At 23.2% G+C, this 15,821-nt stretch overlaps 3 protein-coding genes across 3 annotated transcripts; 2 read left to right on the top strand and 1 right to left on the bottom strand.

The window, feature by feature from the left end:
- Window positions 1–1,161: 1,161 nt before the first annotated feature.
- On the top strand, window positions 1,162–8,180 carry LOC128954158 (multidrug resistance-associated protein 1-like). The gene is made up of 8 exons (XM_054299728.1): window positions 1,162–1,282; window positions 1,376–1,617; window positions 2,139–2,215; window positions 2,528–3,102; window positions 3,179–3,364; window positions 4,400–4,580; window positions 6,961–7,486; window positions 7,548–8,180. Exons 1-8 carry the CDS (start codon window positions 1,162–1,164, stop codon window positions 8,178–8,180), a joined length of 2,541 nt encoding a protein of 846 aa, XP_054155703.1.
- A 730-nt stretch (window positions 8,181–8,910) lies between these two features.
- On the bottom strand, window positions 8,911–11,277 carry LOC128954221 (uncharacterized). Its single transcript, XM_054299798.1, has 4 exons — window positions 11,190–11,277; window positions 9,958–10,092; window positions 9,335–9,861; window positions 8,911–9,224 (listed from the first exon to the last, which is right to left on the bottom strand). The coding sequence occupies exons 2-4, from the start codon at window positions 10,056–10,058 to the stop codon at window positions 8,998–9,000; spliced, it is 855 nt and encodes a 284-aa protein (XP_054155773.1). The 5' UTR covers window positions 10,059–10,092; window positions 11,190–11,277; the 3' UTR covers window positions 8,911–8,997.
- A 969-nt stretch (window positions 11,278–12,246) lies between these two features.
- On the top strand, window positions 12,247–13,248 carry LOC128954226 (GTP cyclohydrolase 1-like). Its single transcript, XM_054299802.1, has 3 exons — window positions 12,247–12,873; window positions 12,944–13,028; window positions 13,089–13,248. Exons 1-3 carry the CDS (start codon window positions 12,360–12,362, stop codon window positions 13,207–13,209), a joined length of 720 nt encoding a protein of 239 aa, XP_054155777.1. The 5' UTR covers window positions 12,247–12,359; the 3' UTR covers window positions 13,210–13,248.
- The last annotated feature ends 2,573 nt before the right edge of the window (window positions 13,249–15,821 follow it).

Here is a 15,821-nt window from a genome sequence, read left to right as displayed (position 1 = left end):
GACACTATTTTCGGTTCATTTTCTGTGGCCACCTATACTATCAACAATAATCATCATATGCTATACAACTATGAATTCATTATGTTTTGCCTAAACTATTCACTAACTTCTATACTATTAATCTATTGTCTATTTGCTGACCATCACCAGTACATACCAGTAGTACCAGTAGTTGACACTAATAATACTCATATAATATCCAAACCCAACAACAACACCAACAACAACAACATGTGTCCCATAGAGAAGGCATCGTTCACATCGAGGCTAACCTATCACTGGATGACCAGTTTGTTTGTCGGGAACTGGAAAAAGACAATCGATTTCAAGGATCTCTGGCCACTGATCCCTGGGTTTAGTTCATTGACTAATTTTAATCGTAAAAAATTAATTTTATATTTATTTTTTAATTACTTTTTTTTAATTATTTATAAAAAACAAACATATTATACACTATACTACTAAAGTATTAAAAAAATATTTTTTATTTTTAAATTTTTAAAATAATTAATTATTATTATTTATTTTGTTTATTTGTTTATTTAGATTGTTTTGGATTAAATAAATTAATTCATAAAACTAATAATACAAATAATAATAATAATACTGCTAATAATTATCGACCCATTATTAATAATATTAACATATTTTCATTAATGTTACGTAAATTTGGTTTACAATATATAATTATTTGGTTTATACTATTTATATCAGTTGTCCTAAAACTATGCCAACCATTAGTGGTCAGGTATTTATAAAATAATATATATATATACAGTATATTGTTTGTATTACTATATGTGATTTTTTTATTGTTGATATATATATATATATATATGGATTTTTAAAAAAAATTAATTTAGTTAAAATTAATTTAATTAAAATTAATAATATTTTTTATAATTATATATATATATATATAATTAGATTGCTAATAAATTATGCAGATATAGAGGATGAGCCTACATGGCACGGTTATGTCTATATAGTATTACTATTGATTATCAATATAATATCCAGTATACTAAATGCTTATTATATACAGGCTATCAAATGTTTAGGTTTGTTATTCAATAATAATAATAATAATAATAATAATAATAATAATAACTTTTATAAACAAAATAATTATTTAATTAATTAATTAATTTTTTCAAAGCAATGAAAATCATATCATCGGTAATGTCGGCCGTCTATCGCAAGTCACTGGTATTGAGTAACAGTGCCAAACAACTGGCCAGTTATGGTGACCTAACTAACCTAATGGCTGTCGATTGTCAACGTATTATTGGTTTACTAATTAATTAATTAATTAAAAAATATAAATAATTAAATTATTTTTATTATAAAAAAAAATATTATTTAATTTCTATAGATAACTTTCATTGGTTAGCCTATACAGTGTGCATACCGTTACAAATACTGCTGACAACCGGTCTATTGTATACGGAATTTGGTTTGTCATCGCTAGCACTCATAATGGTTGTCCCAATCATACTAACCATTCAATCATTGTTAACCAAACTGGCAGTCAATATGGAAACTAAACAATTGAAACATTTGGACCATAGAATCGGTTTGACTAATGAAATACTAAATGGCATTAAAATACTTAAAGTAAAAATAAATTTTTATATATATTTTATTATAAGTTATTTTTATATTATAAGTTATTTTTATATTATAAGTTATTTTTATATTATAAGTTATTTTTATATTATTATAAATTATTTTTATATTATTATAAATTATTTTTATATTATTATAAATTATTTTTATATTATTATAAATTATTTTTATATTATTATAAATTATTTTTATATTATTATAAATTATTTTTATATTATTATAAATTATTTTTATATTATTATAAATTATTTTTATATTATTATAAATTATTTTTATATTATTATAAATTATTTTTATATTAATTATTTTTATATTATTATAAATTATTTTTATATATTATAAATTATTTTTATATTATTATAAATTATTTTTATATTATTATAAATTATTTTTATATTATTATAAATTATTTTTATATTATTATAAATTATTTTTATATTATTATAAATTATTTTTATTTTATTAATTAATAAATATATTTATGTTTTTTTTTGTTTTGACTAAATTAGTTATACGGATGGGAACAACCATTTAGTTCAATGATAACCAAATTACGTGATCAGGAGTTACTTAAAATCCGAAAAATGTATTACTTGTACGCCTGTATTGATGTTATATCATATATGTGTCCATTGATCGGTCATTTAATAATATTTAGTCTATATTTGTTGATAAATCCAAGCAAACAATTAAATGGTGGGAAAATATTTTTTTCAATTACATTGATTTCATTGTTAAAAGAAATTTTATCAAAACTATCGTTTGTTTATTATACGACAGGAATTGTATGTATAATAATAATAATAATAATAATTATAGTAATACTATATAATAAAAAAAATTAATAAAAAAAACTATTTATTTTTTAGATTTACGTATCATTTAAACGTTTTAATAGTTATTTCAATTTGGATGAACATAACAACTATGTGACCAATAATAAGGATATCAATGATAATAATAATAATATTGTTGATATAAATGGGGCAACACTTTCGTGGGACACACCTAACAGTGAAACCATTGGTGACGATGATGTTATAAACGACTATACATTAAATCAAATTGATTTGCATATCCGTGAGGGTATGTTTGTGGCCATAGTAGGCGATGTAGGTTCAGGTAAAAGTTCACTGTTGTCGGCCATTATCGGCGATATGAAACTAATTGCGGGTACAGTTAATATCAGATCCAATGTTAGTATAGCTTATGTACCACAACAGGCATGGATACAGAATGCAACCATCAAACAGAATATTATGTTCGGAAAGCCGTTCGATGAGGAACTGTATGACCGGGTAATAGATAGCTGTGCTCTCAGACCTGACTTAAGACAACTGGCCGGCGGAGACCAGACAGAGATCGGCGAAAAAGGTGTGACACTGAGCGGCGGTCAAAAACAAAGAGTCAGTTTAGGCCGAGCCGTCTATTCCGGTGCCGATCTATACCTACTCGACGATCCACTTTCTGCAGGTATTGTTAACCTATCTATTAGTTTTATATTTATATATAAAAAATTATTTCAAATAAGTTTATCTAAATATTTTAGTGGACAGTCATGTGGGCAAACATTTGATGACTGAAGTGTTAGACTCGAAAACCGGTATTTTGGGTTCAAAAACCCGATTGTTGGTCACAAATCAATTGTTTATGTTAGCCGATTGCGATCTAATAGTTGTCCTGAAAGCGGGAAAAATAGTATCGACCGGTACTTATGGACAGCTATTAAGTGATTGTAATTATTTTCAACAATTTATTAAACAATATTTTAGTAATTATATGTTAAATGATTTTGATATTCATAAAAATCAATCTAATTATAATCTAATTGTCAATAATATTGACAATTATAATAATAATAGTAGTAATAATAATAATAGTAATATTAATAGTAATATTAATAGTAATATTAATAGTAATATTAATAGTAATATTAATAGTAATATTAATATTAATAGTAATAGTAATAGTAATAGTAATAGTAATAATAGTAATAATAATAAAAGTAATAATAATAATAGTAATATTAATAATAGTAGTAATAATAATAGTAATAATAATAGTAATAATAATAGTGATAATAATAATAGTGATAATAATAATAATGATAATAATTTAATTGATAATAAAAATGAACATGGTCAATTGATGGATAAGGAAGTTGCTCAAAGTGGTCAAATTAATATAAAGGTAATAATTATTTAATAATAATAATAATTTTTATAATACTTTTTTTAATATTAATTTATTATTAAATACTAAAATTATTTTTTTTATTAAACTTTCTAAACTAACATTTTATTTGAAATTAATTTTAAAAGTAATCTAATTTTTTAATAATATTAAATAATAAATAATTTTACTTTAGTTATATATTAAAATATATTCTTAAATTAATAATAAATAGTTTAAATAATTTTTTTTAAATACTAATAAAATAACTATTTTTTTGGTTAACTAATATTTATAATTTTTATTTTTTTTGGTTGTAACTAAAAAATAAAAAAAAAATAGTTACTAATAAAATATGTTCGATCCATAAACATATGGTTTCTGACGATTTGCCTACCGGTGCTCATCTTGAACACGGCTATCAACTATGGTATAAACTTTTGGCTGGCCTACTGGTCCAAACAGGTTTCCATAGTAGATGATGATAATAATACTGATAGTACCAGTGCTAGTGGTAATGGTGGTGATGGTGGCCAACATCTCAATTATTTGCTAATATTTTCAATAATGATACTGGGTCAATGTATACTGCGTATAGCCTATAGATTTTTATACGCCCTGAGCATCATAAGCACCTGTATCCGACTGCATCGGCAACTATTGGCCAGTGTTATGCATGCGCCCATGGAGTTTTTCGATACTACCCCAGTGGGTCGCCTATTGAATCGTTTCAATAAGGATATGAATCTAGTGGACATCAATTTGCCAGTTAGATTTAGGTATGGCAGATTGGGGTTGTTAGGGGTGTGTGGATGAGGTGATGGGATCTGGTTAATGTATTATACATGCCATATAATATGTAACATACATGAGCTCAGTGATGGTGATGTTGTATACCATGAAAATTCTGGTTTCTAATATAATTATATATATTGATATATATATATATATACAGTATATATTAGAGAAATAATAATTATTAAATAAATTTATATATTATTTATAAATATTTAATTTAGTTTTTATATAAAATATTATATAATATTTACCCATAATTGATCTAAACATATTGATTCAAACATATTAGAAACTGTATTAATTATAATTTATTAATTTATTAATTATTTATTAATTATTTATTAATTATTTATTAATTATTTATTAATTATTTATTAATTATTTATTAATTATTTATTAATTATTTATTAATTATTTATTAATTATTTATTAATTATTTATTAATTATTTATTAATTATTTATTAATTATTTATTAATTATTTATTTATTAATTATTTATTAATTATTTATTTATTAATTATTTATTATTTATTTATTATATATATGTTAGGCTTTAGATATTTTTTTGTGGCCCAAATGTTTCTATTTTTTTTAGATATTATGTACTAATTAATAATGTTTTTTTTATTGTTTATACTAATTATTAATGTTATTATTGTTATAATTATATTATAAATTATTGGTTTAGTTTAGATTTAATTAATAATCTAATAGTAATCTTATAGTAATCTAACAAATAATCTAATAGTAATCTAATAGTCGTAATAAGTAAATAACAAATTTTTATATAAATATTATTATATATATTAAAAAAAAAATTTGAAATCTACAGCTTAACCGACATTTAGTTAATTGTATTAATTATTTTTTTAATTTTAATTTTTTATCAATTTTTTAGTCAATCATTAGACTATTTCCTACAACTCATTGGTATTGTTGTGTCGATTTCAATACTGACGCCAATGTTTTTGATACCATTAGTTGTATCAGTCGTTGTATACTATTTTCTACAGGTATTTAAAATTTTCTTTAAATTTATTAATAAAATGAAAATAATAATAATTATTAAAAATTATTATATTTAAAGTACATCTATATTGATGCGTTGTGTCAATTAAAACGGTATTTATTTTATAATTACATTGATTGCTATCTAACTATATATATATATATATATCAGGGTTAAGTAAGGGGGGGGGGGGGTAGGGGGGGGTAAGGCCAAAATACCCCCCCCTAAGATCGAGAAATTGGGATTTTACCCCCCCAGACTTTTTGACCAAATGGGAAAAATTGTCGCTTAAAAACGAGGAGAAATGACTCTCCCCCTAAAATTTCGGCGCCGMAGGCGCCGAAAATTTTTTGAGATTTATAAAAATTTTAATTTTAGTTAATACTATTTTAGTAAGTGTTTTTATGTTTTTAAAATTTATATGATTCTAATTATTGATTAAAAATAAGTAAAAAAGTTAAAATAACGTTAAAACTCATCAAAAAATAACATAATTTTACTTAAAATATTAAACTAAAAAGTTAAAAAATACCAATTTGTTGAAAAGAATAATCATATTACAATATAAATAGAAGTTTGAGATAGTTTAAGAAGTTAATAAAAAAATAAATACTTATATTACAAGGTTTTTATTAATAATTTTTAAAATTTTAACTAAAAAATTTAAAATATTTTTAATTTTATAATTAGTATTCAATCAGTATTTACATAAAAATAACATTAAAAAATAAAAATATATATCTATAAACTATAAGCATTAAGTATTATTTAAAAAATTATTTTAAAAGTTAAAAATTACTAAAATACTAAAAAACTCAGTGTATCATTAATGCCTTTATCACCTATTTTTAAGTATTTAATACATTATTATTTTATTTTTTGCTAAAATTTAAGTTTTTATTAATTTTTAAAATTTTTTTTTAAAAATATTTATTTTTGTTAAAATTTAACTTTTTTTTATTTTTGTTAAAGTTTTTTTTAGTATTTTTGTAAATTTTACCTATTTTCCTGGGAATTTATACGGGAACTTATGGGAATTTTATCGAATTTACATGGGAATATTCGGGAATTTAAGGGAATATTAGGGAATTTTCTCTTGACCCCCCCCCCCCCTTGATTTTGGATTTTTGAAAAAATTGCCGTTTAAAAATGCAATAAAAATCTTACCCCACCCAATACCCCCCCCAAGATTTTTCGAGAATTTTGTAAATTTTACCCCGGTCTACCCCCCCCCCCCCCCTAAAATCCAAAACCTTGCTTAACCCTGATATATATATATATATATATATATTATATATACTGTATATATATTATATATACTGTATATATATTATATATACTGTATATATAGCTTAGAGTCCATAAGCCGATCGCCAATATATTCACATTTAGGCGATACAATCAATGGTCTATCAAGTATTAGGGCCTATGATTGTATGGATAGGTTTATACTGGAATCGGACAATAGGATCGACCAAAACTTGCAGTGTATCTATCCGTCAATTTTGGCCAACAGTTGGCTATTGATTAGACTACAAGTCCTAAGCAATTTGCTTGTATTGTTTGCTGCACTGTTTGGTGTCATTGGTAAAGATAGTCTAACCGGTTCGGACATTGGACTGTCGCTGGCAAATGCCATTACATTGACCGGTATTTTAGAGTATTTTATCGATACTTTTGCACAAACCCAGGGATATCTCGTTTCGTTTGAACGGATAGACGAATACTGTAGACTGAAATCTGAAGCCAACTGGCAATCGGGTCAACAATTGTCCGATAAATGGCCAGAAAAAGGTTACGGATACGGTACTCGCTATAGACAGGGATTGGATTTAGTAATCAAAGGTATTGACATCGATATCAAGTCCGGAGAAAAGGTATTGAAATCAATTGTGTAATCATTTATAGATATCTAATAATAATTATCTAATTTTATAGATAGGTATTGTTGGCCGAACCGGAGCGGGAAAGTCATCGCTAACACTGGCATTGTTTCGACTTATTGAACCAGCAATGGGTCGTATAGTTATCGATGGCATAGATATCAGTCAATTAGGTCTACACGAGTTGAGGTCGCGGCTGACTATTATACCACAAGAACCGGTACTGTTTTCGGGAACTATTCGCTCAAATTTGGATCCGTTCGACAAGTTTTCCGACGACGAACTTTGGTCAGTGTTAGAACAGTCGCATCTCAAAGAGTTTGTACTGTCGACTGATGCCGGTCTCGACCATCCGGTGACCGAATCGGGTGATAACATGAGTGTCGGTCAGCGACAACTTGTATGTCTGGCTCGGGCTCTACTCAGACACACGTCTATCCTTATCCTCGATGAGGCCACGGCTGCCGTCGATGTGGAAACCGATTCACTCATTCAGCAAACTATTAGACAATCATTTAAGTCGTGTACTGTCCTAACGATTGCCCACCGAATCAATACAATCCTTGATTACGATCGGGTGTTAGTCCTAAGCGACGGACGGGTAGCCGAGTTTGACTCACCCGACCAACTGCTTGACGACAGGACAACCATTTTCTACTCTCTAGCCAAAGATGCCGGTGTTATATGATTTGAAAATTTAGAAATTTTATTAATAGTTATTATTTATTTATTTAAAAAAAAAATATTTTATTTTTTTTTTAATTAATAGTAACTCTATTAAGTTATAAACTAACTATTATTTACAGTTTAGTTATAATCTTGAAATTAAATTGAAATATAAATATTATAAATTTTAAGGAAATAATTAATATGTTTTTTTAAACTATGATATCTATATTTTGATGTAATTGTGTTATAATATTTTACTAAAAACCTAATTATATAAATTAATTTTTTAAAAAAATATTAATTAAATTATATATTTTTTAAATTTATAGATTTATTAATAATTATTATACTTTATTACTGATAATAAAAAAATAAGATTATATATAATAAACAGTAAACAGTTATAATAATTATTAGTAAAAATAAAATAATTAAATATCCATTAATTTTAAAAAAAAATTATAAATTTAATTCCAAGATATTGATAATAAAAATAAATAGTATTGAAAATATTTAATTAAAATTTTTCTACAAAAAAAATAATTAATATAAAGTACATAAATTTTCAACAACAATATAACCTTGATACTATTGTATTATATCAAACTGTATATATATATATATATACTATAGTCTACACATTAAAACATTAAACAAAAATATTTTTTTGATAAACATTTTATTTAGTATTAATTTTTTTTCTCTCGTAAAACATAACATTTTTTTTTGTTGATTTACTAATTAAATGTAAGAAAAAGTTATAATTAATTAATTACTTAATTAATTAATAAACAATAAAAACATTATTTAAAAAATAAAAATAAAATCAATTTATCTTATTGTTTAACAGCAGTTATTCTCAGCAATTGATGGTAACGATTGACTACCGTAACGGTCGGATCGGCCAAAAACTGTTGCCACGCCCTGGGGTTGGGTGTATCGGCCGTCGGGTTGACCAACGCATCGAAAGCCGTATCCCATAAGTGATCAATTTTTTCCGACTCAAAGTCATCGGTATTTTGGAAAAATTGCCGATATTTTGATATAATAATTGGCATAAAGTCTATATTAATATATAACACACAACAAACAAAAAAAGTTTATAATATAAATATTTATTTGATTTTTATTTTGATTTTTTAATTTTTTAAAATAAAATACTATTTTAAATACCAATCATTTTCTGTCTATCCGTAGGCCAACAGACATCAATAATCTCAAACTGTTTGACCAGAAACTGATTATCCGATGATAGACTTTGACGCCAATTGTCTAATTGCTTTTCACGCGATTGATACCATTGTTGTTTCGGCGGCCGACCATAACTGGCCAATCGTTTGTTAATATCTTCCATAATAACCAGATTGGCGTGAAATACGCCGCCCGTGGACAACAACTGACCGAATGTATCGACTATTTGCCGTTTGTCGGCCATATATTCAAGTGCTAAGTTAGAAAATATTAGGTCAACATTGCCGGCCAATTGCCGCAGTCGTGGACTACTGATCAGTGGCCACTCGACGGACATGTCTTGTACTAGATATTCAATAGTATCATCTGAATTATGATTGCGGGCATACGTTATCATATCGGGCAGGACATCTATGGCCAGTATATGTTTATGCCGGATATGTTTGCCGAGTAATTGTTTGGTTATATCGCCGTCACCGCAACCGATGTCCACAATCTGATCGTATGATCTGTTAAAATGAATTAAACAAAAAAAAAATATAATTTTTATTATAAGATATTTATTTTAAAAAAAAAAATATTAATTAATTAATTAATAAACATACTTATTGTTGTTATACGTGTTTAGACTATCAATTGATTGCATAGCTATTAGTTGGGCATTACTTTTTTGTTTAGCATAAACATCGGGTTCAATAATATCCATGGTAATTTTTTTGTTTTTTAATTTAGTTAATCAACTTAATTAAAAAAAAAATATATTTATAAATTAAAAAAGTTTTTATAGCTTTGAACAACAATTAAATTATTATTATTATTATTAATATTAAAAAATATGATATAATTTTGTTTTAAAAAGTTATTTATATATTAATATATAATTAAATTATTTGAATATTATTAATATTATTTTCTATATTATATATTCAATTAAATAGATATATATATATATATATATAATTTTTTTTTATTACAAACAGTTAATGTTTACACTTATATATATATATAAGTTATAATAAAAAACACATGTTCAGCATATTTAGAAAACAATTATATTTATATATATATATTTATTTATTGAGAAATATTTTTGTTTTTTATTGATAATAATTTATATATTTATATTTATCAATAATTATCATTTAAGTCAAACATTATACAGTATATACTGTATTAATATTTAGTTATTGCACTATAATTTAGTAATATTTATTAATATTAAAATTATTGCATTATCAATATATTAGTAAATAAATAAAAAAATAAATAAAAAAAAATAACAGTTTAATAAACCTAATATAAACAACAAATACACTGTAATTGATAATAAATTTAATTAAGGATTTACTAAAACAAATATTAATTAACTATAATTTATTTTATATATATTTATCTTATATAATAAACAAGTTTATCATTAAATGTTATTTAGTTTTTTTTATATAATATAATTATTACTATATATATATATACTGTATATATATGATATAATAGGATATAATTTAAAATAGTAATATTAAAAAAATATAGCAATTTTTAATAATAATGCAATAATAATAATAATAATAATAATAATAATAGTAGACTACTATATAATTAGTTACCAAAATTAATTGATAAAATTATTATTTTTATTTATTTTATTTTTCTAAATCAAATATTGCCATTTATTTATTAATATTGAAATGTTTAATATAATCTTAATTATGGCAACTATTGTGCCAAAAAAATATATATATAAAATTATTAATAATAAATAATAATAAATTAGACACAAAAATCAAGATAAATCTTAAATAGGATATAAAAAAATTTCTATATATATATATATAAATACCAGTTATTTGTTAGTAAAAAAATTTATTGTCTCCAAACTATTAGTTGATTATCTGTCCTCTAAATTATTAATAATATAAACACACTTTATATATATATATATATATAAATATATAAAATAACTAACTGTGCTTTTTTCTCAATAGACACAATTTTTTTGACCAACAATAAAATTCAAAAATTTTAAAAAAAATGTAAGTTTGATTATTTTAATATATACATATATTTTTATATATTATATGATTTCTATATATATATATATATATATATACAAAACTTTTATACCTTTAATTAATATTATTTTATTTTATATTAAAATTACTTAGAATTTTACAAATTAAAATTTAATAAATATGTTTTTTTTAAATTTAAAAATGATATTACAATTTGATTTTAAACAAATATTATTTTTTTAAAAAATTAAAACATATCGTATGACAATGATAATCATTTTAATAAATACGTAAAAAAAATAAAATCAATTTTTATGATAATCATGTTTAGGTAAAAACTGTTTATTATATGAAATAAAATATATTGATTATAAGATATATATATATATAATAAATTTAGTTATACTATACAAAACAATATATAATATTACATTAAAAATTAAATAATCAATAATTAACTATAATAAATATTATAATTAACTAATTTTAAAAAAATAAATAAATAATTTTATGAAAACATACATGTAATACAATAGTTAGGTTAGTTAAAACTATTAATTTATTTTTTACATTTTAATAATTAATATTAGTTTTTTTATAAACTAAAAATAACTGTGCAAGTTAACTTTTCTTTAAAAAGTTTATAAATTTTATAATTTATTTTACTTAAAAAAAAAAAATAATGAAACTCATTATTTTAAATAAATATTTGTAATTAATAAAAATTTTCTTAACCGTCAATTAGTATTTTGAAATTATTACAAAATGTTTACAATATCTACTATTTTTTTGATAATCATATTTGCGTCAATAAAATTTTTTTTTAATCAATTGCCTGTATATTATATGGTATATAAATATATACCATATTTTTAAAAAAGTTTTAAAAGTGTTTTAATATTATTAGTATTATTATTAAGATTATTATTAAGTTAATAAATACAGTATAGAATTTTTTTTTTAATTTTTAATTATAGATTAATTTTTTTTTTAGAAAAATGTTTAAAACATTGAATAACTTTGAAAAACAAGATAACAAACAAAATGGTTATGAAATCAATAATAATGTCAGTAATGTTGAAGACACAGATGATATTGTTTATGTAGACAATAATACTGTAGCAAAAACTAACGGTGCAAACGATGGTTTGGACGACACGAAAGATACACAATTGAAACGATTGACTCGTATTTATAGAGATCTGTTGGAAACGATTGGCGAAGACACGGAAAGAGAGGGTCTATTGAAGACACCGGAGAGGGCAGCGAAAGCACTGTTGTATTTCACTAATGGATATCAATTGAAAATCAATGATGTCTTGAATGATGCCGTGTTTGCTGAAGACACAGATGAGATGGTTGTCGTCAAAGATATTGAAATGTTTTCCTATTGTGAACACCATTTGGTGCCCATCTATGGCAAAGTGTCTATCGGTTATCTGCCCGACCATAAGGTGCTGGGACTCAGCAAATTGGCCCGAATTGTTGAAATGTTTGCCCGAAGACTGCAAGGTATGGGTGGATACAGATATAGTAATGAAAATAAAATAAAAATATATTGATTTTTGTTGTTGTCTTACAGTTCAGGAAAGACTGACCAAACAAATAGCCGAAGCAGTGGTTGAAGCTATCAGTCCTTTAGGAGTCGGTGTTGTTGTTGAGGCCAAGTATGTGTCATATTATATATAAGTTTGAATATAATTATTGATTTTTATTGGTATTTCCAGACACATGTGTATGAGCTCTCGTGGGGTACAGAAAATCAATGGCAAAACTATAACCAGTTGTATGTTTGGAGAGTTTAAAGATAATCATAAAACTAGACATGAATTTCTGTCAATGATTTAAAATTATAATAATTTAATAATTTAATATATAATATATATATATATATATATATATATATATATATATATATATAACTTTAGTTAGACTTATTATATTATAAATACAGTACAAATATATGATTACAATACTATTAATTATTTTTATATATATGTTAAAAATAATAATTACAATTAATATTCACATATTATAAGCTAGTTATCACAATAGTTATCTCACAAATTAGTTTAAATTATATATATATATATATATATATATATATATATATATATATAAATGATATTAAGTTTATTTTTATATTTATAGTTAAATTAAATAAAAATCAGGTCTTTGACTAAAAATTAAAAAAAATACAATAAATTCGATGTTTTATTAAAATTCTTTACTAATATTTCAAAACATTATATTTTTTAAGAAAATAACATCTAATTAATAAACATTTTTTAAACATTTTTATATATATTGCTATATTGTATAAATAACCTAACCTAACCTAACCTAACCTAACCTAACCTAACCTAACCTAACCAAACAGTGTATATTGCTTTCATATATATATATATCTATGTCTGTATATATATCTTAATATTTGTGTATATTAAATAAAATAAAATATATTGTTTATTAATTAAAAAAACAATACGATAATTATTATTTATTTTAATTAATTAATTATAATAATAATAATTATTATTATTATTAGTATTAATTTAATATAAAAAAGTATATTGTTTTTTCGATGACTTTTAATATATTTTAAAAATAAAATATAAATGATAAAAGTACTTATAATTATATATATATATATATATGTTTTATTTTTTATGTTTATTTTGTTTAATTATTTTATAAATATTAATTCAATATAATTTAATTGACTTGTTTTAATTGAGTTTTAATTAGTTAATTATGTTTGAGAAAATATGCAAGGATCAATTATGGGTAAGTTATATCATATATATATATATATATATATATATATATATATATATATATATATATTAACATAATATAAATTAATTATTTAATAGATTATTATTAATACCAATACTAATAGACATAAAAAAATCAATAATTATGTATTAAAAAAATTTTTTTGCATCTAAAGGATCCACAACTTTCATGGTATACAACGGCTCCTAATCTAAGTTCATGTATGTTAAACACATGGTTTGTATGGATTCCCTGTATATTCTTGTTGTTATACATACCGTACCTAATATGGAAATGTTATCACAAAACTACTACTACTACTAATAATAATAATAATAAAACTATTATTCAATGGAATTATTACAACACCAGCCGATTATTGGTATGTTTGTTAAGCACTGGTATACTAATAGCGGAACTGGCGTTAAGTTTATGCCGTAAATATCAGTGGAACGATAGTCCCAGTACTGCATACATACTAGGGTTAGGCATACAAACTATGGCCAGATTACTACTATGTCTAGTGTTTAACATTCAACGTTTGTACGGTATTATCACTAGTGGACTGATTTGGTTATACCTATTGTTGGACACCATTTTCGGTAGTTTATCTGTGGCCACCTATACTAACAATCAGATGCTACACAACTATGAATTCATATTGTTTTCTATAAACTATGGATTGACTGTTTTGCTACTAATCTATTGTCAATTTGCTGATTGCAGGCCAATAGTCAATAATACTAATATTAATAATACAAATACAATAACTAAGCGAAACATAATCAGCAATAAATGTCCAGACATTATATGTCCCATAGAGAGGGCATCGTCTATATCGAGGCTAACCTATCAATGGATGACCAGTTTGTTTGTCATGAACTGGAAAAAGACTATCGACTTCCAGGATCTCTGGCCACTGACCCCGGGCTACAGTGTCTTAGCTAACTATAAGCAAACGTTTCATAGATATCTATTTAAGACAACTAAACCTAATAGTGTTGTTGTCGACGACAATTCAAACGTTTTAGCGGACATTAAAGCAAAAAATAAATTTCAATCATTTTTTAGTTTCAATTATGTTTATAATGTTAATAATAATAATAATAATAATAAAATTAGTTTTTTATCGATAATATTGCATAAATTTAGTCTACAATTTCTATGGTTATGTCTAATATTATTTATATCGGTTGGCCTAAAATGTTGTCAACCATTAGTGGTCAAGTATGTAGTGTTTATGTACTTTATATATATATATATATAAAAAATAATAGTTAAAAAATTATTATAATAATTATTATTATTATCACTTTAGATTGTTTATCACTTATGAGGATAAGGATCAATATAAATGGCACGGATATGTCTATTGTGTACTACTGGTGCTGATTACTATACTATCGAGTCTATTGAATACATATTATATACAAGCAATTAAATGTCTAGGTTTTTACAAAAAATATAAAATTATTTATTTTGTTTTTTTTTGTTGTTAATTAGTATTATAACAATAATAGTCTCTGTTTTTACCGATTTTTTTTTAAAGAGTATAGTAATAATAAAAATCTTTGTAAAAATTTCAAATCAATACAGTATTATAAGTTAAATAATTTTATTTATTTTTTTGTGTGTTAGCTATGAAAATCACATCATCGGTAATGTCGGCCGTCTATCGCAAG

Source organism: Oppia nitens, unplaced genomic scaffold (assembly GCF_028296485.1).
Source record: "Oppia nitens isolate AA-2021 unplaced genomic scaffold, nextdenovo-longstitch-racon4-pilon3 scaffold25_pilon_pilon_pilon, whole genome shotgun sequence".
Classification (NCBI taxonomy): Eukaryota; Metazoa; Arthropoda; class Arachnida; order Sarcoptiformes; family Oppiidae; genus Oppia; species Oppia nitens.
This window is presented reverse-complemented; position numbering and strand designations above follow the sequence as displayed.